Source organism: Aquarana catesbeiana, linkage group LG03, assembly GCF_042186555.1.
Source record: "Aquarana catesbeiana isolate 2022-GZ linkage group LG03, ASM4218655v1, whole genome shotgun sequence".
NCBI lineage: Eukaryota > Metazoa > Chordata > Amphibia > Anura > Ranidae > Aquarana > Aquarana catesbeiana.
In genome coordinates, this window is record NC_133326.1 from 211,812,579 (window position 1) to 211,840,527 (window position 27,949).

Sequence of the window (27,949 nt, forward strand, 5' to 3'; positions counted from 1 at the left end):
AATGTATTCGTTTATAGAGATGAGACAAACCATTTAACACTGTCAGGGGTGCTTACAATAATCAGCTTTTATTTTATTATGTAAAACCTTTATCCCAAAAAGAAAAAAAAATGTTTGCTGTACCTGTTTATAAAGTGTGAGCTGAAGCTTGGCTTCAGTTTGTTAGTGTATCTAAATCCGCTCCCCCCCCCCCCACCCAGACTGACAATGCTGCTGTCCGCTGTGCCCCCACTGCTCATTCATCCAGAGTGATGGCACTCTAATATAGGAGGTGTATTACTGGCCAGAACACCAGGTGAAAAAAGAGGGAAAAAAGACTAAAAAAGGAGAAAATTAATGCAGCCACCACATTTAATGTTTAATGAGCTGCAGTATATTACATTTTCGGTTTGTCCTAGGCCACTTCTGCAATATTCAAAAATGACAACCATAAAAGACAACTTTACAAGTTAATTGTGCCCTTCCTCAAGTACACACACACGTACTTAAAGCAGAACTTCAGTCATTTTTTCATCTTTCCATCTATTAAATCTTCTGCCCTTGTTGTTTTAACTTTAGATAGTAAAACATTTTTTTTCTGACAGTAAATACCTTATACAGCCCACTTCCTGTTTCTTGTCTGGTAAAAAGCCTAGACTTATGACATCATGCACAGCTCTCTCTCTCTCACTCTCGTGAGAGTTTGGCTCTCATAAGAGAGCCAATGAGAGCTGCAGAGCCGGAGGTGTGCCTCTGTGTGCCTGTGTAAATCCAGGAAGTGAACAGTCAGCAGCTTCAGCTGCCCACAGTAAAAATGGCTGCAGCCAGACTCAGTGGATGGAGATTTCTGCAGCATATTTGGCAAGTACAGAATCACAGTATACAGTGGGGACGGAAAGTATTCAGACCCCCTTAAATTTTTCACTCTTTGTTATATTACAGCCATTTGCTAAAATCATTTAAGCTCATTTTTTTCCTCATTAATGTACACCCAGCACCCCATATTGGCAGAAAAACAGAATTGCTGACATTTTTGCAGATGTATTAAAAAAGAAAAACTGAAATATCACATGGTCCTAAGTATTCAGACCCTTTGCTGTGACACTCATGTATTTAACTCAGGTGCTCTCCATTTCTTCTGATCATCCTTGAGATGGTTCTACACCTTCATTTGAGTCCATCTGTGTTTGATTATACTGATTGGACTTGATTAGGAAAGCCACACACCTGTCTATATAAGACCTTACAGCTCACAGTGCATGTCAGAGCAAATGAAAATCATGAAGTCAAAGGAACTGCCTGAAGAGCTCAGAGACAGAATTGTGGCAAGGCACAGATCTGGCCAAGGTTACAAAAAAAATTCTGCTGTACTTAGGGTTCCTAAGAGCACAGTGGCCTCCATAATCCTTAAATGGAAGACGTTTGGGACGACCAGAACCCTTCCTAGAGCTGGCCGTCTGGCCAAACTGAGCTATCGGGGGAGAAGAGCCTTGGTGAGAGAGGTAAAGAAGAACCCAAAGATCACTGTGGCTGAGCTCCAGAGATGCAGTCGGGAGATGGGAGAAAGTTGTAGAAAGCCAACCATCACTGCAGCCCTCCACCAGTCATTGCTTTATGGCAGAGTGGCCGGACGGAAGCTTCTCCTCAGTTCAAGACACATGAAAGCCCGCAATGGAGTTTGCTAAAAAAACACCTGAAGGACTCCAAGATGGTGAGAAATAAGATTCTCTGGTCTGATGAGACCAAGATAGAACTTTTTGGCTTTAATTCTAAGCCGTATGTGTGGAGAAAACTAGGCACTGCTCATCACCTGTCCAATACAGTCCCAACAGTAAAGCATAGTGGTGGCAGCATCATGCTGTGGGGGTGTTTTTCAGCTGCAGGGACAGGACGACTGGTTGCAATCGAGGGAAAGATGAATGCGGCCAAGTACAGGGATATCCTGGATGAAAATCTTCTCCAGAGTGCTGAGGACCTCAGACTGGGCCGAAGGCTTACCTTCCAACAAGACAATGACCCTAAGCACACAGCTAAAATAACAACTCCGTGACTGTTCTTGAATGGCCCAGCCAGAGCCCTGACTTAAACCCAATTGATCATCTCTGGAAAGACCTAAAAATGGCTGTCCACCAACGTTTACCATCCAACCTGACAGAACTGGAGAGGATCTGCAAGGAGGAATGGCAGAGGATCCCCAAATCCAGGTGTGAAAAACTTGTTGCATCTTTCCCAAAAAGACTCATGGCTGTATTAGATCAAAAGGGTGCTTCTACAAAATACTGAGCAAAGGGTCTGAATACTTAGGACCATGTGATATTTCAGTTTTTCTTTTTTAATAAATCTGCAAAAATGTCAACAATTCAGTGTCTTTCTGTCAATATGGGGTGCTGTGTGTACATTAATGAGGAAAAAAATTAACTTAAATGATTTTAGCAAATGGCTGCAATATAACAAAGAGTGAAAAATTTAAGGGGGTCTGAATACTTTCCGTCCCCACTGTATATAAAATAATATGCAAAGTGGTTGGAGGGAAGCTTCAGCATGGCAAAGATGTTTTAATTTACAAATTATGTGAGCAGACTGCAGTTAATCTTTAACCACTTGCCTACAGGGCACTTACACCCCCTTCCTGCCCAAGCCATTTTTCCGCTTTCGGCGCTGTCGCACTTTGACAATTGCATGGTCATGCTATACTGTACCCAAACAAATTTTTTATAATTTTCTTCACACAAATAGAGCTTTCTTTTGGTGGTATTTAATCACTGCTGGGTTTTTTATTTAAAAAAAAAAAGACCAAAAATGTTGAAAAAGAAAAATGTTTTTTACTTTTTTCCCGCATCCAATTCGCAATGGTGTGAATCCAGCCTAAAGAACATCATATGATGTCCACTCAGAACGGGAAAGCCGCCGCCTGGCCGTCAATCTGCTATAGGCGGGGTGGGAACTGGTTAACAGCCTCAGGTCAGTTCCTGTGTGCTGTGTGAAGGGAGTGTGTCTCTTCCCTCCAATCAGCTCTCAGAGCTCTTCTTACTGAGCTTTGCAGAGTGTAACTTCAGCTTTCTGCGTATCACCTGAGGATAGTCCCTTCACTGGGTATACAGTATGTGGGGATTACATTTACAAACACTTTAATGCATGCCTGTTAATGTGGTATGGAAGTTGCTGTGAAACTGTAAGTCCAAGCTAGCTGCCCTGCTACTTAAATCAGAAATCAGACAGGCTTTAGAAGTTATCAAGCTTATCAAGAAAAACTGTAAAAAGTCATTTTTAAAATGTATTTATTTCCAGAAAGGTGACTGTTTGCACCATTATTAATGAATATGGTAACCAAATTGGCATAAATCAGGTTGGAACTGTTTCTGGAAGCTGAAGCGGTATATTGTTCGCTAATAAACATGATAAAACAATGCCTATCACTTGTATTAATGCCAGCCCCAGAGCAACAGTGGCAATGTGAAACATGTTGTCGCTGACAAAGTCACAGACTTTCTTAAAACAGCCTTCCCTGTGGATTCCTGACACTTCAATAAGCAAAGGGATATTGTGGCATGCTTTCCGTGTCTGGCAGCAGCTGCCAGGCACTGAACCGTTTTTGTGTCTTAGGTCATCATACTGTTGCTCCAAGGACCACGATGATTCAAACCAGTCATGATAACTATGGACACCACAGCAATGTAGGTTTTTTTGGATAGCATCCAGAGCATCAGCCTTTTCCTCGTCTTCTGCATAGGAAAGAACAGCGTTCTTCAGGCCACTCTGAAAACCTTCTGCAATATCCCTGTTAAGGCATGAAAAAATTAACATGAGACAACCTTTGTCAGAAGTTTCTCTTCTGTAACATTATACGTCAATCAAACAAATTAGAGAGAAAATTAAACAGGCTTGATTTTAAAACTTTTCAGTAGTCTCATAGGATTAAAATGTATGTTTTCTCATCATATTTCACCAAAACTTTGCCAAAAAATGGCCAATTCATAGACACTTCTGCATACGTTTTCCATCCAACGGCAATAAATTCCCATGCTGAACAAGTATAATAAATAGGTTTTCCCCTTTCATATATATCAGGGGTCTCTAAACTTTCTTTTTTTTTCAATTATAAAGTTTATTAAACTCCATACATGGGCGGGAAAAAAAAAAACACCAATACAGACAGTCACATTTGAGAAAAAAACGTGTTACAGTTGTAATACATGGAGAAAAGGTATACAGTGTAAAAGAGTACAGGTTTGTACACGTAAAGTTCACAGACATATGCATTAACTAACATCAAAGTATATTCTATGGCAATCCTCATCTCGTATCGAAAATATCTATTACTGGTGGTCCCCACCCGATTTTCCATTTTACTTAAGAAGAAAAAAAAAGGAAAAACCGTAGGTATCTATAAGGTGGTTAAGAGATGTAGAAAAAAGAGGAAAGAAGAAATGAGAGAGGAAAAAGAAAGAAAAGAGATGTGTGGGAAAAGGGTAGGGGGGGGCAGAAGGTACGCAAGGAGAAGAGGGAAGAAGATAAAGAGGGGTGGGGGGGGGAGGAAGACATGGCGGCGGACGGGTATCCTCACTATTTCCGCCCAAAAGGTCACAGCCAACCGAGTCAGGTCAAAAGACGTTGACCCTCATCAGAAAATATAAACATATTCCCAATTGTCCCAAGTCTGCTTAAACATCTCTTGCTTATGTTGCGCTGTCAGTATCAAATCCTCCATCCGCTTAATTTCCTCCACTCTTTGAAGCCAGAATTTTATAGGAGGAGGGAGGGTCTGCTTCCAAAAAATGGGGATGCAACCCTTCGCTGCATTAAGAAGATGTCGAACCAGTGACTTTTTATATATCTTAATGGGCACTGAGGAGAGGTGGAGAAGGAAAAACGCGGGATCCTCTGGTACCACGTAATCCGTGAATTTTTGTGTAATTCGCCTAACTTCGTCCCAGAAGGTCTGTATCTTAGGGCATGTCCAAAAGACAAGGAAGAGAGTTCCCTCCTCCTCTTCGCACCGCCAGCACAACCCGGAGGAGTCCGGGTAACATTTTCTTAGTCTAGAGGGTGTCATGTACCACCTAGTGAGGAGTTTAAAATTAGATTCTTGTATTTTAGCGCAGAGCGAGGATTTGAGGGAGAGGGAAATGATCCGAGCCTTCTGTGAGGGAGAAAAGGTGCAGTGTAGATCTTTTTCCCAACTGGCTAGACAAGCCAGATGAGGTTGCGTCGTTGGTGTATTCAGTAAAAGGTACATTTGTGATAAGATATGGGCCATCGGGGTGTCTTCAGAGCAGAGTGTTTCGAATGGCGTTAATTCCCGAGTAAAATTGTGTGGTTCTGGAAGTGAGTGAAGAAAGTGATGTAATTGTAATGCTTTCCAGAAGGTTAGACGGTATGGACCTGCTGGGTTACAAAGATCCTCCAATGTTGACCACCTTCCCCCACTGACGAACTTAATTGCACAGTCCCTTCCCGTTTCTCTAAGGGACGTTAAATCCGCTGCTTCCATGCCTGGTTCAAATTTTGGGTTGTCCAAAATGGGGAATAGGGGAGATATCTTTGAGGTAAGATTTGTGTGGGAGGTGGTTTGGTGGCTTTTCCTCAGGGTGGTACCTATGAGAGGGTGATTTTTCAGGGGACTTGGGAGATCGCTAACACACCACAACGCCCCCCCCAGCGGTACACCCGACTGAGATTGTTCCAATTTTATCCACAGTTTGGAAGAGCTATTTCTTCTCCAATCGAGTATACGCCCTAGGTGTGAGGCCATATAGTATGAGCGAATATCGGGCATTGCCAGTCCCCTACAATGTTTGGGTAGGGTCAGCTGTGAGCGTCGTAATCGCGGCCTTTTATGTGCCCAGATGAATCTGCTGAAGAGTGCTTGGGTCTGCCTAAAAAAAGAGGGTGGGATATGGATCGGTAGATAAATTTCGGTAGAATACTCATTTTAAGCAGGTTGCATCTCCCGAACCAGGAATGGAAGCCTGTGTGCCATCTGTCTAACAATGCCCGGGTCTTCGTCAACAGTGGGGGGAAGTTTAGTTTAAACGTCTGCGTTATATCTGGGGGGATAAACGTGCCTAAGTATTTAAGTGCTGATGAGGGCCATTTAAATTTAAAGTTTGATTGGAGATCAGTTAAAATATTAGGGGGGACCGAAACTCCCATTGCTTCAGACTTAGTGAAGTTTATTTTCAGATTTGAGATTTCTCCATAGATTTTGAACTCTCGCATTAGATTAGGGAGGGAGATTTTGGGGTTTGTTAGGGAGAACAGAAGATCGTCAGCATATGCTGAAATTTTGCAGTGCGTGTTACCTACTTGAAGGCCTGTTATGTCCGGATGTGACCTGATCTTACAAAGGAAGGGTTCTAGGGAAAGGGCAAAGAGCAGGGGGGACAGAGGGCACCCCTGTCTCGTACCATTCCTGATGGGAAAGGGACTTGAGAGTATACCATTGACCTTTACTTGTGCTGAAGGAGTCGAGTAAATGCTACCAATCCATTTCAGCATTCTGTCACCTAGGCCGACATGGCGGAGTACCGAGAACATATAGTTCCAATGCACCCTATCGAAGGCCTTCTCCGCGTCTGTACTAACAAAAATGCTGGGGATTTTCTTAGTCTTTGCTACATGGACGAGGTTAAGGACTTTAATGGTATTGTCCCTGGCTTCTCTAGAAGGGATGAACCCCACTTGATCTAGGTGGATCAGGGAATCGAGGTGTGTCACTAATCTAGTTGCTATAATTTTAGAGAATATTTTAAGATCGACATTTAAAAGAGATATGGGATGATAGCTCCCGCATGAGGATGGGTCTTTCCCCTCCTTGTGGATTAAAGAGATATGAGCTTTGAGAGTTTCATTGGGGAAGCTGGAATTTGTTCCTAGTGTGTTAAAAAAAGTCACAAGTCTTGGGCCTAAAATCGGTAGGAAAGTCCTATAATACTGGACTGTATAGCCATCTGGGCCTGGTGCTTTACCAATTTTCATGGATTTTACTGCGATTTGTAGTTCTTCTAATGTGATTGGTTCATCTAACAGGTCCTTAGTTTCTTCAGGCAGTGAGGGAATTAGGGCTTCCGATACGTATTTGTCAATATCCGCAAGACTCGAGGGGGGGGAGGGGAGATTGTATAGGTCAGAGTAGAAGGCCTCGAAACCCTTTGCAATTTGTTTCGGGATGGAGACCCTCTTACCGTCTGGTAAAGTTATCTGTGGAATATACGAGGTTGCTTTAATGTCCTTCACCGATCTAGCCAACAGCTTACCACATTTCTCTCCCGACTCGTAAGACATCTTGCGGCAGAACTGCAAAGCAGCCTTTGCCTTATAGAGGAGTAAGTCATTAATTTGCGCTCGTATGTTCCCAAGCTTCACCTCTAGGTCTCGAGTGGGTAACTGTTTGTGTTGGGATTCTAGGGTAGAGAGGTCAGAGAGCAATCTGGCAAGCTGTGCATTCCTCTCTTTTTTAATGGTGGCCCCATGTTTAATAAGCACCCCCCTCAACACACATTTGTGAGCCTCCCATAAAACACCAGGGTCGCAGTCCTGGATATCGTTTTCCTGGAAGTATGCCTCTATAGCGTTGGACACATCTCCCAGCACCTCCGGAATCTGCAGCAGGCTCTCATTCAGTCGCCAGAAGAGAGACCTAGGTGAGGGTCTCTCAGTAAGTTTGTACGTGAGGTGGATTGGCGCATGGTCTGACCATGTGATCTGACCAATTGTGGATCCTTCCACGAGATGTAGCTGGTCATGTGGTACCAGGAAGAGATCTATTCTGGAGTATACTTTATGAGGGGAAGAGAAAAAGGTCTCTAAACTTTCTAAACAAAGGGCCAGTTTACTGTCCGTCCAGCTTTACAGGGGCCAGACTGTGACTAGTGGGAGTAAAAATGCCCCGTCCTTGTTTTAGTGGGAGGAATAATGCCCCATTGTTGGTATTCAAGGGAGTAATGGTGCCACATCATTGGTGTTAGTGGGAGGATTAGTGTCCCATGATTGGTGTCAGTGGATGGAATGGTGCCCCAAGGGCCAGATAAAGGCAATAAAAAGGCCACATCCGGCCCACAGGCCACAATTTGCAGACCATGCATCTATATTATGGGAAGCATCTTCACTGGGGTATCTGCATACACTCTAAGTTACATAAACATACAACTTGAAAAAAATTCAACAGTATCAAACACTTGCTGTTTATAGACAATATAGACCTATCTTTCTAGATAGGTTGCTAGTTAGGATAGGTAGATTTAGTTCTTGTGGCTGCCCTGTAATCAGTAGAACAGCTTGTGATTACTTTGGGCTGCTTTGGGCTCTGCAGGCTGCAGGTTTAATTGCTTCCCCCTGTCTTCTGGAAGATTCCATAATGTAGTGGGTGAAAGAGTCAAATGAGCAGCCTGAATATTTATGTGGCTTCAGCTGATCCCTGGGGATGTGTGCCCAAATGGTGGCTGGGGGTGTGCATAAATAGTTTGGAGCCTGAGAGAGCAGGGTTCTTTTGGCCTTTTCCCAGGAGAAGAGGTTCCCATTCCTAGGCAGCTCAGCTGAAGATTCTGCTTGTGATCAACGAGGTGCCAGCTGTACACAACTGGGGGGGACCTATCCTTCTGCAAATTCTTTTGACACAAAAATTGGGGTTTCACTGGGGATCTGGTCTGGAAGGTCTGCCTGAGTCTGGAGGGAGGCATCCAAGTACCCGGAGACACTATGAGTACAGACCCGAGCGAAGGATCCTAGTGACTGTTGCTGCTGTTAACCCCTGGTGCACCAATACTAAGGCATGCCCGGTATGCCAGTGTTCAGAGTAGCCCACAGCTTACCTAAGCCCCATCTGCAATAAATGTTAGAAAAAATGCTAGAAAATGCAACCCCGCTAGACTGTTTACTGAGCCAGAAGAGTGAATGTTGCTGTTTGCCTGGCTGCTGCTACACTTGTGGGAAAGAACCTGGGACAAAATCAGCGGCCCTTGCTGGGGTTTGCTCTACATAAATGTCCTCTTAACACTTGAAACAAACCATGTTGGTTTATTTACTGCTGCCAAGACTCTAAAGACTTCTGATGCTTAGTTCCTTATCCTTTTGGCCCATTATTTTCTACATTTAATCTCTGAGAAGTTTTAGGTATGTATTAAGCCGAAAGCATGGAACGCAGGTCCATGAATAGATGGAAAAGAAAAGAGGACCTGTTCCAGACCTATTGTCAGGCTACACAGACTTTCATTTGGGTTGTGTATTAGCAAACGACATCGAAAACGAATGACCCTTCTTGTTGTGATACACACATGTGCTGTTCTGTTCATAACATAAAGTTGTTTGTAATCATGGTGCAAGTCATTTTCTTAAAGAGTTAGTTCACCTTTCAGCACGCTTTATAAAAATTCCTCCATGTTTTCCATCCTTTCAAGCACATTTCAAATCCCTGCTCAGATATTTAAAAGCACCCTCTTTTCCTAAGCTTAGCCACTGCTGCCAGTCAAGTTCCTCCACCCCAAACTCGCTCATCCATGTCTTTATGGACCTTGCTTTGTGCACTGGTTCGCAGTCATGTTGGAACAGAAAGGGACCATCCCCAAACTGTTTCCACAAAGTTGGGAGCATGAAAGTCCAAAATGTCTTGGTATGCTGATGCCTTAAGAGTTCCCTTCACTGGAACTAAGGGGCCAAGCCCAACCCTTGAAAAACAACCCCACACCATAATCACTCCTCCACCAAATGATTTGGTCCAGTGCACAAAGCAAGGTCCATAAAAACATGGATGAGCTAGTTTGGGGTGGAGGAAGTGAGGAATTGCAACAACTTTAATGTGCTTCTGGAAGAATGGTCAAACATTCCCATAGACACACACCTAAACCTTGTGGACAGCCTTCCCAGAAGAGTTGAAGCTGTTATGGCTGCAAATGGTGGGTCAACTCAATATTGAACTCTATTGACTAAGGCTGGAATGCCATTAAAGTTTATGTGCTACACGCACATAATACTTTTGGCAATATAGTGTACCTGTCGACCTGTCAGATCTCTACTCATAATTTCCTGTGCTCTCTGCCACTGCTAACATTTATCTGCTAACAGTGTTCCAAGTTCTCTCTGTAGACTGCAGAACACCTACCTCCCCATGTTGCAGAGAAGAAGACAGGAGGATGTGTTCTGTAAACTTGTAGTGTTCTGTAGAACACGCTTCCTGTCCTAGAATGACACTGCTGCTACTCTATAACTACAGTAAAATGTGTACTGTGCCTTTAATATTTTGGCTGATGCTGTTGGGGTCAGGTAAATTGTGACACAGCTTCCACTGCAGGTCTGTCACTTCTTCTTGTGAAGGGCATAAATGCAGAGCAGCCAACTTTGTGGTGGGGAGTCCAGTGTGGGAAACAGACACTGAGGACCTGTATCATCATGAAGTTATTCATCCAGCTGTAACACCCTCCTATGGGACTCATTATTAGGGAGGTCACGTGTTATGGACTTTGTTGGTATGGACTACTGCATCGTGAGTTATTGGTGGCACTTAGGGATGAGCTTCGTGTTCGAGTCGAACCTATGTTCGACTCAAACATCGTCTGTTCGGTCGTTCGCCGAATTGCGAACAATATGGGCCGTTCGCTCCAAATTCGAGAGACGCGTCACGGCCCATGATTCACCGCGGCATCGCAGTGCATTGCTGGCTGATGATTGGCCAAGCATGCACTATGACCCGCATGCTTGGCCAATCACAGCACCGTCTGTAAAGAGAGCTGTAATTGGCCAAAGCCAGGGTGGCTTTGGCCAATTATGGCTCAGGGGGTTTAGAACACGCCCCACACTATATAAGGCCGCCTGCACGTCAGCCCTGTGTAGTGTGTTCCAGCGTTGAGAGACAGAGACAGAGAGACAGTGTCATTTGATTTAAGCTAGAAAGATTAGGCAGGACAGTCAGTCAGTTAGCTGCACTTACAGTGTATTGTGTATATATATATATGCATCCCAGGTGTTGTATATATATATATATATACACTGTATTCAGTTTAGCTAGATCCGTTCCTGTTATTATCTTCCTACTGACAGGCAGGCAGGTGTTGTTACAGTATTTACAGCTACCTGAAGAAAATTGCTGGTGTTCTTCTGATCCTATTAGTACCAAAGTCAGGCAGCTACAGTATTTACAGTGCACAGTGTTCAGCTAAAGCTACAAGTTAGTGAAGTGCGACCTCTGCACAGTTTTCAGCTAAAGATACAAGTTAGTGTAGTGCGACCTCTGCACAGTGTTCAGGTAAAGCTACAAGTTATTGTAGTGCGACCTCTGCACAGTGTTCAACTAAAGTTACCTGTAGAAGATCGGTGGTGTTTTTCTGATCCTATCACTACCACAGGCAGCTACATTATTTACACGTTAGTGTAGTGCGACCTCGGCACAGTGTTCAGCTAAAGCTACAAGTTAGTGTAGTGCGACCTCTGCACAGTGTTCAGCTAAAGCTACAAGTTAGTGTAGTGCAACCTCTGCACAGTGATTAGCTAAAGCTACCAGTTAGTGTAGTGCGACCTCTGCACAGTGTTCAGCTAAAGCTACAAGTTAGTGTAGTGCGACCTCTGCACAGTGCTCAGCTACAGCTACAAGTTAGTGTAGTGCGACCTCTGCACAGTGTTCAGCTAAAGCTACCTGTAGAAGATTGGTGGTGTTTTTCTGATCCTATCACTACCGCAGGCAGCTACATTATTTACACGTTAGTGTAGTGCGACCTCGGCACAGTGTTCAGCGAAAGCTACAAGTTAGTGTAGTGCGATCTCTGCACAATGTTCAGCTAAAGCTACAAGTTAGTGTAGTGCGACCTCTGCACAGTGTTCAGCTAAAGCTACAAGTTAGTGTAGTGCGACCTCTGCACAGTGCTCAGCTACAGCTACAAGTTAGTGTAGTGCGACCTCTGCACAGTGTTCAGCTAAAGCTACCTGTAGAAGATTGGTGGTGTTTTTCTGATCCTATCACTACTGCAGGCAGCTACATTATTTACACGTTAGTGTAGTGCGACCTCTGCACAGTTTTCATTACAAGTTAGTGTAGTGCGACCTCTGCACAGTGTTCAGCTAAAGCTACAAGTTAGTGTAGTGCGACCTCTGCACAGTGTTCAGCTAAAGCTACCTGTAGAAGATTGGTGGTGTTTTTCTGATCCTATCACTACCGCAGGCAGCTACATAATTTACACGTTAGTGTAGTGCGACCTCGGCACAGTGTTCAGCTAAAGCTACCTGTAGAAGATTGGTGGTGTTTTTCTAATCCTATCACTACCATAGGCAGCTACATTATTTACACGTTAGTGTAGTGCGAGTTCGGCACAGTGTTCAGCTAAAGCTACAAGTTAGTGTAGTGCGACCTCTGCACAGTGTTCAGCTAAAGCTACAAGTTAGTGTAGTGCGACCTCGGCACAGTGTTCAGCTAAAGCTACAAGTTAGTGTAGTGCGACCTCTGCACAGTGTTCAGCTAAAGCTACAAGTTAGTGTAGTGCGACCTCGGCACAGTGTTCAGCTAAAGCTACAAGTTAGTGTAGTGCGACCTCTGCACAGTGCTCAGCTAAAGCTACATGTTAGTATAGTGCGACCTCTGCACAGTGTTCAGCTAAAGCTACCTGTAGAAGATTGGTGGTGTTTTTCTGATCCTATCACTACCGCAGGCAACTACATTATTTACACATTAGTGTAGTGCGACCTCGGCACAGTGTTCAGCTAAAGCTACAAGTTAGTGTAGTGCGACCTCTGCACAGTGTTCAGCTAAAGCTACAAGTTAGTGTAGTGCGACCTCTGCACAGTGCTCAGCTAAAGCTACAAGTTGGGGGACAGGAGCCACACTGGGGCAGAGGTTCTGTCAGCTCTGCAGGGGCAGGTTCAGAGGTGGTTGACGCCACACCAACTTAAGGCAGGAATGGTGGTTTGCGACAATGGCACCAACCTCCTTTCCGCCCTCCGACAGGGACAAATGACCCATGTGCCCTGTTTGGCTCATGTCCCTAACTTGGTAGTGCAGCAGTTCTTGGGCAGGTACCTGGGCTTACAGGATGTCCTGAGGCAGGCCAGGAAAGTCTGTGTGCATTTCCGCCGGTCATATAATAACAGTGCTCGGCTGGCTGACCTCCAAAAAGGAATTTAACCTGCCCAAGAACCGCCTAATCTGTGACATGCCCACCAGGTGGAACTCAACCTTGGCCATGCTGCAGCGGCTGCACACGCAGCAGAGGGCCATCAATGAGTACCTGTGAGACTATGGCACCAGGACAGGGTCAGGGGAGCTTGTTTTTTTCCCCACGCCAGTGGGCATGATCAGGGATGCATGCACTGTCCTGTCACTATTTGAGGAGGCCACGAGGATGGTGAGCAGTGACAGTGCATGCATCAGTGACACTGTCCCACTTGTCCAGTTGTTGGAGCACACGCTGCGTGGAATAATGGACAGGGCACTTGAGGCAGAACAGAGGCAGGAAGAGGAGGACTTCCTTAGCTCTCAAGGCCCCCTTTATCCAGACAATGTTACTGCGTGCCTGCCGATCACACAGGAAGAGGAGGAGGAGGAGGAGGAGGAGGAAGAGGAGGATTGTGTCAGCATGGAGGTGGAGCCTGGCACTCAGCATCAGCAGCAGTCTTTAAGGGATCATTTACAGATCCAAGAAACCCATGGACTTGTACGTGGCTGGGAGGAGGTGGCTGTGGATCATGTCGTCCTTAGTGACCCAGAGGACTCCGGACCAAATGCCTCAGTAAACCTACGCTGCATGGCCTCCCTGATCCTGCAAAGTCTGCGGAAGGTTTCTCGTATTCGTGGTATCAAGGAGAGGGATCAATACTGGCTGGCAACCCTCCTTGATCCACGTTGCAAGGGTAAGGTTGCGGACCTTATCTTGCCGTCGCAGAGAGAGCAGGGGATGAAACATCTTTTAGGAGGCCTTGCAGAAAGCTCTGTGCAATGCGTTCCCAGAGACTGGGAGGTTACAAACTCCTGTTCCTGGACAACTTGTTGCTGAGGCTTCGGTCAGTCAAAGAAGGAGCGGTGGAGAAGGTGGCCATCTGACCGATGCGTTCAGACAATTCCGCAGCCCCAAGGTATGATCGGTTCCAGCAACCAGCGCCAGCGTCTGTTTTACATGGTGCAGGAATACCTAGGGGCAAGCTGGACACCTTTCCCACCGAAAATCCTCTGGGTTACTGGGTCTTGAGGATGGATCACTGGCCAGAGCTTGCACAGTGTGCAATTGAGCTACTGGCCTGTCCTGCATCCAGCGTTCTTTTGGAACGCACATTAAGTGCTGCTGGAGGTTCTGTAACCGATCACGGTGCGCCTGTCCACCGACTCGGTCGATCGACTGACCTTCATAAAAATTAATCAATCTTGGATCACCACCAGCTACCAAGCACCTGATGTAACCGAATAATTTTTTCTGAAATGTCAGATCCCTTCAAGACTGCCTATGCTGATGCTGAGTGACTATCCTGTTATGCTGAGTGACTATCCTCTTCCTCCTCAATGATCATGCTGATAGCTTGTAAGAATATTTTTGGTTCTGGGCGCCACCACCAGTGGCTAAGGCCCAATTTTTCAGCCCCTGTTTAACAGGGGCGTGTAATTACAATTTTTGGTGCAATATTTTGCAAGGAGGGTTCGTTGCTGCACTCAACTAGAGTATTTGTGAGGGGTTGCAGTGTTGTGGCACCAGTGCCTAAGGCCCAATTTTTCAGCCCCTGTTTAACAAGGGCGTGTAATTACAATTTTTGATGCAATATTTTGCAAGGAGGGTTCGTTGCTGCACTCAACTAGAGTATTTGTGAGTGGTTGCAGTGTTGTGGCACCAGCACCAATGCCTAAGGCCCAATTTTTCAGCCCCTGTTTAACAGGGGAGTGTAATTACAATTTTTGATGCAATACTTTGCAGCAGGGCTTGTTCCTGCACTCCAACTAGAGTATCTGTGAGGGGTTGCAGTGTTGTGGCACAAGCACCAGTGCCTAAGGCCCAATTTTTCAGCCCCTGTTTAGCAGGGGCGTGTAATTACAATTTTTGATGCAATATTTTACAGGAGGGCTCATTCCTGCGCTCCAACTAGAGTATCTGTGAGGGGTTGCAGTGTTGTGGCACCAGTGCCTAAGGCCCAATTTTTCAGCCCCTGTTTAGCAGGGGCATGTAATTACAATTTTTGATGCAATACTTTGCAGCAGGGCTTGTTCCTGCGCTCCAACTAAAGTATCTGTGAGGGGTTGCAGTGTTGTGGCACCAGCACCAGTGCCTAAGGCCCAATTTTTCAGCCCCTGTTTAGCAGGGGAGTGTAATTACAATTTTTGATGCAATATTTTACAGGAGGGCTCATTCCTGCACTCCAACTAGAGTATCTGTGAGGGGTTGCAGTGTTGTGGCACCAGTGCCTAAGGCCCAATTTTTATGCCCCTGTTCAACAGGTGCATGTAATTACAATTCTTGATCTAATATTTCACAGCAGGGCCCGTTTCTGTGCCCACCAAGAGTAACTGTGAGGACTTACAGTGTTGTGGCACCAGCACCACCACCACCAAAGGCCCAATTTTTCTGCCCCTGTTCAACAGGTGCATGTAATTACAATTCTTGATCTAATATTTCACAGCAGGGCCCGTTCCAGCTCCCACCAAGGGTAACTGTGAGGACTTACAGTGTTGTGGCAACACCACCACCACCAAAGGCCCAATTTTTATGCCCCTGTTCAACAGGTGCGTGTAATTACAATTCTTGATCTAATATTTCACAGCAGGGCCCGTTTCTGTGCCCACCAAGAGTAACTGTGAGGACTTACAGTGTTGTGGCACCAGCACCACCACCACCAAAGGCCCAATTTTTCTGCCCCTGTTCAACAGGGGCATGTAATTACAATTTTTGATCTAATATTTCACAGCAGAGCCCGTTCCTGCGCCCACTAAGAGTAACTGTGAGGGCTTACAGTGTTGTGGCAACACCAACACCTAAGGCCCCAATTTCTGCCGAGTATATAGGGCAGGCTCCTACTTTCAAACATTCAACTTACAAAGGACTCCTACTTGCAAACGGAAGGAGACAACAGGAAGTGAGATGAAATCTACCCCTAGGAAGGGAAATTCTCTCCTATAAGAGTTAATATGGGAAAAACGTGTCTTCTATCCACTGATGCTTTATCACCAATAATTGTTTCACTAAAAACCCCAAATTGTCAAAAAATATTTGTCATTGGGACAGAAAGTGAGGTAAAATCTTCTGAAGAGGTGCACAGACAGCAAAACAAATGTCACAGGGTTGATAACTCTTCCCTATGTTTTTCAAAAAGCTTAAAAATAGATTTTTTTGGCTGGAGCTACACTTTAAAAATGTACCAGCTCAAAATTACAAACAGATTCAACTTAACAACAAACCTACAGTCCCTGTCTTGTTTGCACCACCTGTATACTGCTATTCAGAGGGCCTGGGGTCCCACGCCTTTCCTTTTTTTAATTTGGGTGCGGGGTTCCCCTTAATATCCATACACGACCCAAAGGGCCTGATAATGGACTGGGGGGGGGTACCCATGCCATTTGTCTCACTGATTTTCATCCATATTACTGGGACCAGACATTACATTAAAGCCGTAAGCAGTTTTAAATGACTTTTATTCCTTTAAAAATGTCATTTTGTGCAGGGACTGTTCTAAGCACGGGAAACACGCGCCACTTTACAGGCATACTATAGACACCCCCCAGGTACGATATTTAAAGGAATATTTCACTTTTTTTTTTTCACTTTAAGCATCATTAAAATCACTGCTCCCGAAAAAACGGCCCTTTTTAAAACTTTTTTTTGCATTGATACATGTTCCCTGGGGCAGGACCCAGGTCCCCAAACCCTTTTTAGGACAATACCATGCAAATTAGCCTTTAAAATAAGCACTTTTGATTTCGAACGTTCGAGTCCCATAGACTTCAACGGGGTTCTAACGTTCGTGCGAATTGTCGGTCCGTTCAAGGGTTCTGGTGCGAACCGAACTGGGGGGGGGTGTTCGGCTCATTCCTAGTGGCACTATCCATTTATGCACCATTGTCTTTAAGTACCACAGGGACAGTGTAACTAAACTAGTCCAGCCAAATATCACAGTCAAAGATTGCAACCAATTACAATTAATGTGATTGCATGTATATAAAGAGGATTATGTACTGATTCTTCTGTGCATGTAAAAATGTTCATGACAAGTTTACAAATTAAAAGGACTTTACTAAGAGAAGTATCTGAGTCATTTTACTGGGAAGAAGTAAATGAACTGTGAGAATAAGCTCTAACTATAGTGCATAGAAAGAACTTAACATTGGGAGTGAAGCCATATTAACCCTCCAGGTTAAGGAGAGACAATTACAAGTGTAACAAAGTTAACCCTTATGGTTAGGAGTGTTTAAAGAGGAACTGCAGTCTGCTCACATAATTTGTAATAAAAATATCTTTGCCATTCTGAAGCTTCCCTCCACCCACTTTCCATATTATTTTACATATACTGTGACTCTGTACTTGCCAAATACGCTGCAGAAATCTCCCTCCACAAGTCTGGCTGCATCCATTTTAACTGTGGGCAGCTGAAGCTGCTGCCTGTTCACTTCCTGGATTTACACAGACACACAGAGGCACCCTCTTATGACTCATCCCCCCTCCCTTCCTGGCAAACTCTCACGAGAGTGAGAGAGAGAGCTGTGCATGATGTCTAGGGATGAGCTTCGTGTTCGACTCGAACATCGGCTGTTCGATCGTTCGCCGAATTGCGAACGTTATGGGCCGTTCGCGCTAAATTCGTGTGGCGCGTCACGGCCCATAATTCACTGCGGCATCGCAGTGCATTGCTGGCTGATGATTGGCCAAGCATGCACTATGACCCGCATGCTTGGCCAATCACAGCGCCGTCAGTAGAGAGAGCTGTAATTGGCCAAAGCCAGGGTGGCTTTGGCCAATTATGGCTCAGGGGATTTAGTACACACCCCACACTATATAAGGCCGCCTGCACGGCGGCCCTGTGTAGTGTGTGTTCCGGTGTGCTGAGAGATAGAGAGAGAGAGAGACAGTGTCATTTGATTTAAGTTAGATAGATTAGGCAGAACAGTCAGTCAGTTAGCTGCACTTACAGTGTATTGTGTATATATATGCATCCCAGGTGTTGCATATATATATATACACTGTATTCAGTTTAGCTAGATCCGTTCCTGTTATCTTCTATCTAGACTATTTACATTTAATGCAGTGCGTCCTGCTCACAGTGTTCAGCTAGATCCGTTCCTGCTATTTACATTTAGTGCAGTGCGTCCTGCTCACAGTGTTCAGCTAGATCCGTTCCTGTTATCTTCTAGACTATTTACATTTAGTGCAGTGCGTCCTGCTCACAGTGTTCAGCTAGATCCGTTCCTGCAATTTACATTTAGTGCAGTGCGTCCTGCTCACAGTGTTCAGCTAGATCCGTTCCTGCTATTTACATTTAGTGCAGTGCGTCCTGCTCACAGTGTTCAGCTAGATCTGTTCCTGCTATTTACATTTAGTGCAGTGCGTCCTGCTCACAGTGTTCAGCTAGATCCGTTCCTGCTATTTACATTTAGTGCAGTGCGTCCTGCTCACAGTGTTCAGCTAGATCCGTTCCTGCTATTTACATTTAGTGCAGTGCGTCCTGCTCACAGTGTTCAGCTAGATCCGTTCCTGCTATTTACATTTAGTGCAGTGCGTCCTGCTCACAGTGTTCAGCTAGATCCGTTCCTGCTATTTACATTTAGTGCAGTGCGTCCTGCTCACAGTGTTCAGCTAGATCCGTTCCTGCTATTTACATTTAGTGCAGTGCGTCCTGCTCACAGTGTTCAGCTAGAGCCGTTCCTGCTATTTACATTTAGTGCAGTGCGTCCTGCTCACAGTGTTCAGCTAGATCCGTTCCTGTTATCTTCTAGACTATTTACATTTAGTGCAGTGCGTCCTGCTCACAGTGTTCAGCTAGATCCGTTCCTGCTATTTACATTTAGTGCAGTGCGTCCTGCTCACAGTGTTCAGCTAGATCCGTTCCTGTTATCTTCTAGACTATTTACATTTAGTGCAGTGCGTCCTGCTCACAGTGTTCAGCTAGATCCGTTCCTGTTATCTTCTAGACTATTTACATTTAGTGCAGTGCGTCCTGCTCGCAGTGTTCAGCTAGATCCGTTCCTGCTATTTACATTTAGTGCAGTGCGTCCTGCTCACAGTGTTCAGCTAGATCCGTTCCTGTTATCTTCTAGACTATTTACATTTAGTGCAGTGCGTCCTGCTCACAGTGTTCAGCTAGATCCGTTCCTGTTATCTTCTAGACTATTTACATTTAGTGCAGTGCGTCCTGCTCACAGTGTTCAGCTAGATCCGTTCCTGCTATTTACATTTAGTGCAGTGCGTCCTGCTCACAGTGTTCAGCTAGATCCGTTCCTGTTATCTTCTAGACTATTTACATTTAGTGCAGTGCGTCCTGCTCACAGTGTTCAGCTAGATCCGTTCCTGTTATCTTCTAGACTATTTACATTTAGTGCAGTGCGTCCTGCTCACAGTGTTCAGCTAGATCCGTTCCTGTTAAATTCCTACTGACAGGCAGGCTTGTCTGGTTACAGTATATAAAGCTACCTGAAGAAAATTACAGGTGTTCTATTTGATCCTATTAGTACCACGGTCAGGCAGCTAGACTATTTACATTTAGTACAGTGCGTCCTGCTCACAGTGTTCAGCTAGATCCGTTCCTGTTATCTTCCTACTGACAGGCAGGCTTGTCTGGTTACAGTATATAAAGCTACCTGAAGAAAATTACAGGTGTTCTATTTGATCCTATTAGTACCACGGTCAGGCAGCTAGACTATTTACATTTAGTACAGTGCGTCCTGCTCACAGTGTACAGCTAGATCCGTTCCTGTTATCTTCCTACTGACAGGCAGGCTTGTCTGGTTACAGTATATAAAGCTACCTGAAGAAAATTACAGGTGTTCTATTTGATCCTATTAGTACCACGGTCAGGCAGCTAGACTATTTACATTTAGTACAGTGCGTCCTGCTCACAGTGTTCAGCTAGATCCGTTCCTGTTATCTTCCTACTGACAGGCAGGCTTGTCTGGTTACAGTATATAAAGCTACCTGAAGAAAATTACAGGTGTTCTATTTGATCCTATTAGTACCACGGTCAGGCAGCTAGACTATTTACATTTAGTACAGTGCGTCCTGCTCACAGTGTACAGCTAGATCCGTTCCTGTTATCTTCCTACTGACAGGCAGGCTTGTCTGGTTACAGTATATAAAGCTACCTGAAGAAAATTACAGGTGTTCTATTTGATCCTATTAGTACCACGGTCAGGCAGCTAGACTATTTACATTTAGTACAGTGCGTCCTGCTCACAGTGTTCAGCTAGATCCGTTCCTGTTATCTTCCTACTGACAGGCAGGCTTGTCTGGTTACAGTATATAAAGCTACTTGAAGAAAATTACAGGTGTTCTATCCCAGCTTAGTGCAGCTACAGGCCATTAGTATGTCTGGAAGGCCAAGAAGGAGAGGCAGACAGTCACAAGCCAATAAGAGAGGGCAAGCAGGCTCTGTGTCTAGTGCTGGTCGTGGAGACGGTGCATCCTCATCAGCACGTGGCCATGGGACACGCTTGGCCTTTTTTTCGGCAGCTGGCCGTGTTGAGCCGCAACATGCGGAAGACTTGGTCGAGTGGATGACCAAGCCGTCCTCATCCTCCTCATCCTCTCTCACCCATGCCCAGGGTGCTTTGTCTGGCAAAGCAGCGGCCTCTTCCCTCAGCTCAATGTCATCAGTGACTCCTTCCCTAGCTCCACCATGTCCTCATGAGGATTCCCTCGAACTGTTTGACCACAGTGTTGGGTACATGCTCCAGGAGGATGCCCAGCGTTTGGAAGGCTCTGATGACGATACTGTGCTCGATGAAGGCAGTAACATGAGCACGGACAGAGGGGGTGCCCAAGAAGGACAGCAATCTGGCAGTCATGCTCCCCCTGCTGCAGCATACTGCCAGGTTTGCTCCAGTGATGAGGAGGGAGGGGATGATGAGGTCACTGACTCAACGTGGGTGCCTGATAGGAGAGAGGAGGAGGAGGAGGAGGAGGAGGAGGAGGCGGCAGCACATCACCAACGAGGCAGGATGCCCTCCAGGGGCCAGCCTAAGGGCAGCACATTGACTGCATCACACCCCAAAGCTCCACATGTGCAGGGCGCTGCAGTCTCTGCGCGTTATTCAAAAAGTTCTTTGGTGTGGGCCTTTTTTGAGATGAGTGCATCAGATCGCACCGCTGCTATTTGCAACATATGTCTCAAGCGTATCTCGCGTGGCCAAAACATCTCCCGCTTGGGTACCACATGCTTGACCAGACATATGTTGACCTGCCATGCAGTTCGTTGGCAAGCGTATCTAAAAGACCCACACCAAAGAACAAAGAGGATCTCTCCTTGCTCCTCATCAGCTGAGATTTCCAACCCCACTAGACCTTCAGTCCTCTCTGAGACCTGCAGTGAGAGGAATGAAGGTGTAGAATTAGGTGTGTCACAGCCAAGTACTTGTGGGCAATCTGCTTTTGGTACACCGACGTCAGATTGTACCAGGCAAATTTCCCTGCCCCAGCTGCTGCACCGCCGAAAGAAGTTTGCTCCCAGCCATCCACATGCCCAGCGGTTGAATGCTAGCTTGGCAAAATTGCTAGCACTTCAACTGCTGCCTTTTCAGTTGGTAGACTCTGCCCCCTTCCGTGAGTTTGTGGAATGTGCGGTTCCTCAGTGGCAGGTACCCAAACGCCACTTTTTCTCACGGAAGGCGATTCCGGCTCTCTACCGGCATGTGGAAGGCAATGTCCATGCCTCGCTGGACAGGGCGGTCAGCGGTAAGGTGCATATTACCGCTGACTCATGGTCCAGCAGGCATGGACAGGGACGTTACCTAAGTTTCACGGCGCATTGGGTGACTCTGCTGGCAGCTGGGAAGGATGCAGGACAAGGTGCAGTAGTGTTGGAGGTTGTTCCGCCACCACGCCTCCAAAATGCTGATTGTGACACACCTCTCTCCTCCACCCCCTCCTCTTCTTCTTCCTCCATGGCCTCTTCCTCGGAACCAGCGGTGCTCCGTAGGCGTTCAAGGGGCTACGCAAGTACGCAGGCCAAAAGATGCCATGCGGTGCTTGAGCTGGTGTGCTTGGGGGACAGGAGCCACACTGGGGCAGAGGTTCTGTCAGCTCTGCAGGGGCAGGTTCAGAGGTGGTTGACGCCACGCCAACTTAAGGCAGGAATGGTGGTTTGCGACAATGGCACCAACCTCCTCTCTGCCCTCCGACAGGGACAAATGACCCATGTGCCCTGTTTGGCTCACGTCCTTAACTTGGTGGTGCAGCGGTTCTTGGGCAGGTACCCGGGCTTACAGGATGTCCTGAGGCAGGCCAGGAAAGTCTGTGTGCATTTGCGCCGGTCATATAATGCCAGTGCTCGGCTGACGAACCTCCAAAAGGAGTTTAACCTGCCCAAGAACCGCCTAATCTGTGACATGCCCACCAGGTGGAACTCAACGTTGGCCATGCTGCAGCGGCTGCACACGCAGCAGAGGGCCATCAATGAGTACCTGTGCGACTATGGCACCAGGACAGGGTCAGGGGAGCTTGGTTTTTTTTCCCCACGCCAGTGGGCCATGATCAGGGATGCATGCACTGTCCTGTCACCATTCGAGGAGGCCACGAGGATGGTGAGCAGTGACAGTGCATGCATCAGTGACACTGTCCCCCTTGTCCACCTGTTGGAGCACACGCTGCGTGGAATAATGGACAGGGCACTTGAGGCAGAACAGAGGCAGGAAGAGGAGGACTTCCTTAGCTCTCAAGGCCCCCTTTATCCAGACAGTGTTCCTGCGTGCCCGCCGATCACACAGGAAGAGGACGAGGAGGAAGAGGAGGAGGAGGAAGATTGTGTCAGTATGGAGGTGGAGCCTGGCACTCAGCATCAGCAGCAGTCTTTAAGGGATCAGTCCCAAGAAACACATGGACTTGTACGTGGCTGGGAGGAGGTGGCTGCGGACCATGTCGTTCTTAGTGACCCAGAGGACTCCGGACCGAATGCCTCAGCAAACCTACGCTGCATGGCCTCCCTGATCCTGCAAAGCCTGCGTAAGGATCCTTGTATTCGTGGTATCAAGGAGAAGGACCAATACTGGCTGGCAACCCTCCTTGATCCACGTTACAAGGGTAAGGTTGCGGACCTTATCTTGCCATCGCAGAGGGAGCAGAGGATGAAACATCTTCGGGAGGCCTTGCAGAAAGGTCTGTGCAACGCGTTCCCAGAGACTGGGAGGTTACAAACTCCTGTTTCTGGACAACGTGTTGCTGAGGCTTCGGTCAGTCAAAGAAGGAGCGGTGGAGAAGGTGGCCGTCTGACCGATGCGTTCAGACAATTTTTTGGTCCGCAGCCCCAAGGTATGATCGGTTCCAGCAACCATCGCCAGCGTCTGTTTTACATGGTGCAGGAATACCTAGGGGCAAGATCAGACTTGGACACCTTTCCCACCGAAAATCCTCTGGGTTACTGGGTCTTGAGGATGGATCACTGGCCAGAGCTTGCACAGTATGCAATTGAGCTACTGGCCTGTCCTGCATCCAGCGTTCTTTCGGAACGCACATTCAGTGCTGCTGGAGGCGTGGTAACCGATCACAGGGTGCGTCTGTCCACCGACTCGGTCGATCGGCTGACCTTCATAAAAATGAATGAGTCTTGGATCACCACCAGCTACCAAGCACCTGATGCTGATGTAACCGAATAATTTTTTTTGAAATCTCAGATCCCTTCAAAGACTGCCTATGCTGATGCTGAGTGACTATCCCTGAGTAATTATCCTCTTCCTCCTCAATCATCACGCTGATAGCTTGTAAGAACATTTTTGGTTCTGGGCGCCACCACCAGTGCCTAAGGCACAATTTTTCAGCCCCTGTTTAACAGGGGCGTGTAATTACAATTTTTGATGTAATACTTTGCAGCAGGGCTCGTTCCTGCATTCCAACTAGAGTGTCTGTGAGGGGTTGCAGTGTTGTGGCACCAGCACCAGTGCCTAGGGCCCAATTTTTCTGCCCCTGTCTAACAGGGGCGTGTAATTACAATTTTTGATGCAATACTTTGCAGCAGGGCTCGTTCCTGCGTTCCAACTAGAGTGTCTGTGAGGGGTTGCAGTGTTGTGGCACCAGCACCAGTGCCTAAGGCCCAATTTTTCTGCCCCTGTCTAACAGGGGCGTGTAATTACAATTTTTGATGCAATACTTTGCAGCAGGGCTCGTTCCTGCGTTCCAACTAGAGTGTCTGTGAGGGGTTGCAGTGTTGTGGCACCAGCACCAGTGCCTAAGGCCCAATTTTTCTGCCCCTGTCTAACAGGGGCGTGTAATTACAATTTTTGATGCAATACTTTGCAGCAGGGCTCGTTCCTGCGTTCCAACTAGAGTGTCTGTGAGGGGTTGCAGTGTTGTGGCACCAGCACCAGTGCCTAAGGCCCAATTTTTCTGCCCCTGTCTAACAGGGGCGTGTAATTACAATTTTTGATGCAATACTTTGCAGCAGGGCTCGTTCCTGCGTTCCAACTAGAGTGTCTGTGAGGGGTTGCAGTGTTGTGGCACCAGCACCAGTGCCTAAGGCCCAATTTTTCTGCCCCTGTCTAACAGGGGCGTGTAATTACAATTTTTGAAGCAATAATTTGCAGCAGGGCTCGTTCCTGCGTTCCAACTAGAGTGTCTGTGAGGGGTTGCAGTGTTGTGGCACCAGCACCAGTGCCTAAGGCCTAATTTTTCAGCTCCTGTTCAACAGGGGCATGTAATTACAATTCTTGATCTAATATTTCACAGCAGGGCCCTGTGAGGGCTTACAGTGTTGTGGCCACAGCAACACCTAAGGCCCAAATTTCTGCTGAGTATATAGGGCAGGACCCTACTTTCAAACATCTAACTTACAAACGACTCCTACTTGCAAACGGAAGGAGACAACAGGAAGTGAGATGAAATCTACCCCTAGGAAGGGAAATTCTCTCCTGTAAGAGTTAATATGGGAAAACAATTTCTCCTTTCCACTGATGCTTTCCAATCCTTGTTCCACAAAAAAACCCAAATTTTCAAAAAACATTTTTCATTGGGACAAAAAAGTGAGGTGAAATCTTCTGAAGAGGAGGAAAGACAGCAAAACAAATGTCACAGGGGTGATAACCCTTCCCTATGTTTTCCAAAAAGCTTAGAAAAGATTTTTTGGCTGGAGCTAAACACGTTAAAAATGTTCAAAATTACAAACAGATTCTACTTAACAACAAACCTACAGTCCCTGTCTTGTTTGCACCGCCTGTATACTGCTGTTCAGAGTATATAGGGCCTGGTGGCCCCACACCTTTCCTTATTTTAATTTGGGTGCGGGGTTCCCCTTAATATCCATACAAGACCCAAAGGGCCTGGTAATGGACTGGGGGGGTACCCATGCCGTTTGTCTCACTGATTTTCATCCATATTGCCATGACCCGACATGACATTAAACCCGCAAGCAGTTTTAAATGAGATTTTTTCCTTTAAAAATGACATTTGGTGCAGGGACTGTTCTAAACATGGGAAACACGCGTCACTTTACAGGCATACTATAGACACCCCCCAGGTACGATATTTAAAGGAATATTTCACTTTTTTTTTTTTACTTTAAGCATCATTAAAATCACTGCTCCCGAAAAAACGGCCGTTTTTAAAAGTTTTTTTTGCATTGATACATGTCCCCTGGGGTAGGACCCGGGTCCCCAAACCCTTTTTAGGACAATACCATGCAAATTAGCCTTTAAAATGAGCACTTTTGATTTCGAACGTTCGAGTCCCATAGACGTCAATGGGGTTCTAACGTTCGTGCGAACTTTCGGTCCGTTCGCGGGTTCTGGTGCGAACCGAACCGGGGGGTGTTCGGCTCATCCCTAATGATGTCATAAGCCTAGTCTTTTTACCAGACAAGAAACAGGAAGTGGGCTGTATAAGGTATTTACTGGCAGCAAAAAAATGTTTTACTATCCAAAGTTAAAACAACAAGGGCAGAAGATTTAATAGTTGAAAGTTAGAAAAATGATTGAAGTTCCGCTTTAAGTGTTCATCACAGTCAACCTTTAAGGTGGTGGGGTAGAGGTGTGGAGAAGGAGTAGCAGCCAGCCAGCAGTGGAAGTGGGTGCCAGTGGCGGGTGACAGGTACCCTGGTAGTGCAGGAACCAGTGTACTTCATACTCTCCACATGGCAGCTTGGCTTCCATGTTGGTTTGCCTAGGGACCTAGCCTGGGGTCACATTTTTCAAGGCCTTGAAGTATGGTGGTTTCCCTTTGAGCTCAAGAGACAGAATCAACAAAAAATTGAGAGTGTAAATCAAAGATTACAGTGTTAAGTGAAGACACGAGAAGGCTGGTGGAGTTTAGGACATGCTTAGCTTTACTTGCTCAAAATGCTATGGAGTCCATTGCTGGGACAAGTAGGAACAGACCTGACCACCGGCTGAGGAGGGAACGTGATTTTTCGGTCAATGTGTGGGGCTGCAGTGTCAACTGGCTTCTGGTCTGAAAGTGTTAATAACCACATGGAACAGTGAGTCAGAGTTCTACTTTACTGGCTAGTAGGCAGAGTGGCCAACCAATAAGGGGAGATGTGTGTGAACCTCCCAACATAAGAATATACTTGTACTTGGTAATAGACATATGAATTACAATCCAAGTTACTTATAGTGACATGTAACCTGCTTTGATAAAGTGGGATGGTTGTATTTAGTTGCTGCTTGATCAACAACAGGAAAAAAGGTAGGATATTTCCAAATGCACTCACATATCCAATTACTTAGCGAGATAGCTCAGTACACCATGGACAAAATCCCTGCAAGAACTTTGGGTGAAACCTGAATTAACTAAGTTATATGACATGTGGCCAGGGCCTTGTCAGGATTTTGGCATCTGTTATATTAAGTAAAATCGAGCAGATGCCTCCTGAGAGTTTTCGCTTGCAGCAAATCCTTTCATTACAGAAGATGAGCTCTGATCTAACTGTGTGCTCAATGTTTTAAAATAGGTGTATACAAGAGACTCTCCAGCCTAGATGCATCTCAAAGTTGTACAGATTATTTGTCACCCCCTCGTCTAAATTGTTTTATCAGATTGCATGGGAAGGGGACCTGAACATAGCCTGTGAGCTGGAGGATTGGCAGGCCAGGAGCACTCGTATATAAAAGGGCGTTATGAATATATCCTTGGTGGAAGCAGGGTACAGAGTATACACTAGATGTTACTTAGTACCTGACCTTCTATTTCCTGGGGTTGTTTTCAAGTGGGGACAACCCTTTACATTTGGTGGACTTGTTTTAAGGTCAGGTGCTTCTGGATACGGGTTTATTCATTAGTTTATTCTGTCACCATGGTCAATAATCATCAAAGATGCCGGGACACACACAAACTCTGATTTAGTTTATTTTTTTGGCGGCCAAAATCGCAGTAGCCACTGCGTAGAAAAGTCTGGTGGTGGATCTCAGGCTTGCTGAAGTGTAAGCTGACCTGGATTACGCTTCACGAAATGATGGTGAGTGTCTAAAGGGATAAACAACCACTATTTGATAAAATATGACAGGCTGTTGTACACATGGGCCAAATGTTAGACGATTTTTGTTGAACTGGATGATACCGGCCGATATTCGGCCGATATTCGGCCCGTGTGTACCAAGCTTTACCTTCAGATAAAGGGATGTCAAGACCAAGTTTCCTTTGATAGCTTAATCTTTGTGCAGGAACTGGGATAACTCCTAATCAGAGTAAATGGTACTAATTCAAGTATCTTCTATTTAGTGCGTAGCATTCTCTTTACGGAAGTAAAAACGTCTTGTATTCACATTTTTTGACAACCCAATCTCTGTAATTATCTACTAGTGATTATGAGTAGTATGCCCCTTCAGTCTTCAATGGTGCAGATTTATCAGTAAGTACATGCGCTGTTGCATTGTTTCTGATTATGCCTATTG

The 27,949-nt window shown here is 46.0% G+C and overlaps 1 protein-coding gene across 1 annotated transcript in view; it reads right to left on the bottom strand.

Annotated features, from left to right (window-relative positions):
• Nucleotides 1-3,321: 3,321 nt before the first annotated feature.
• Nucleotides 3,322-27,949, bottom strand: part of LOC141134503 (tetraspanin-7-like) — a 33,063-nt gene continuing 8,435 nt past the window's right edge. The window contains exon 2 of the mRNA XM_073624022.1: nt 3,322-3,757. Within this exon, the coding sequence (XP_073480123.1) occupies nt 3,322-3,757 (436 nt within the window). The remainder of the gene's footprint in view (nt 3,758-27,949) is intronic.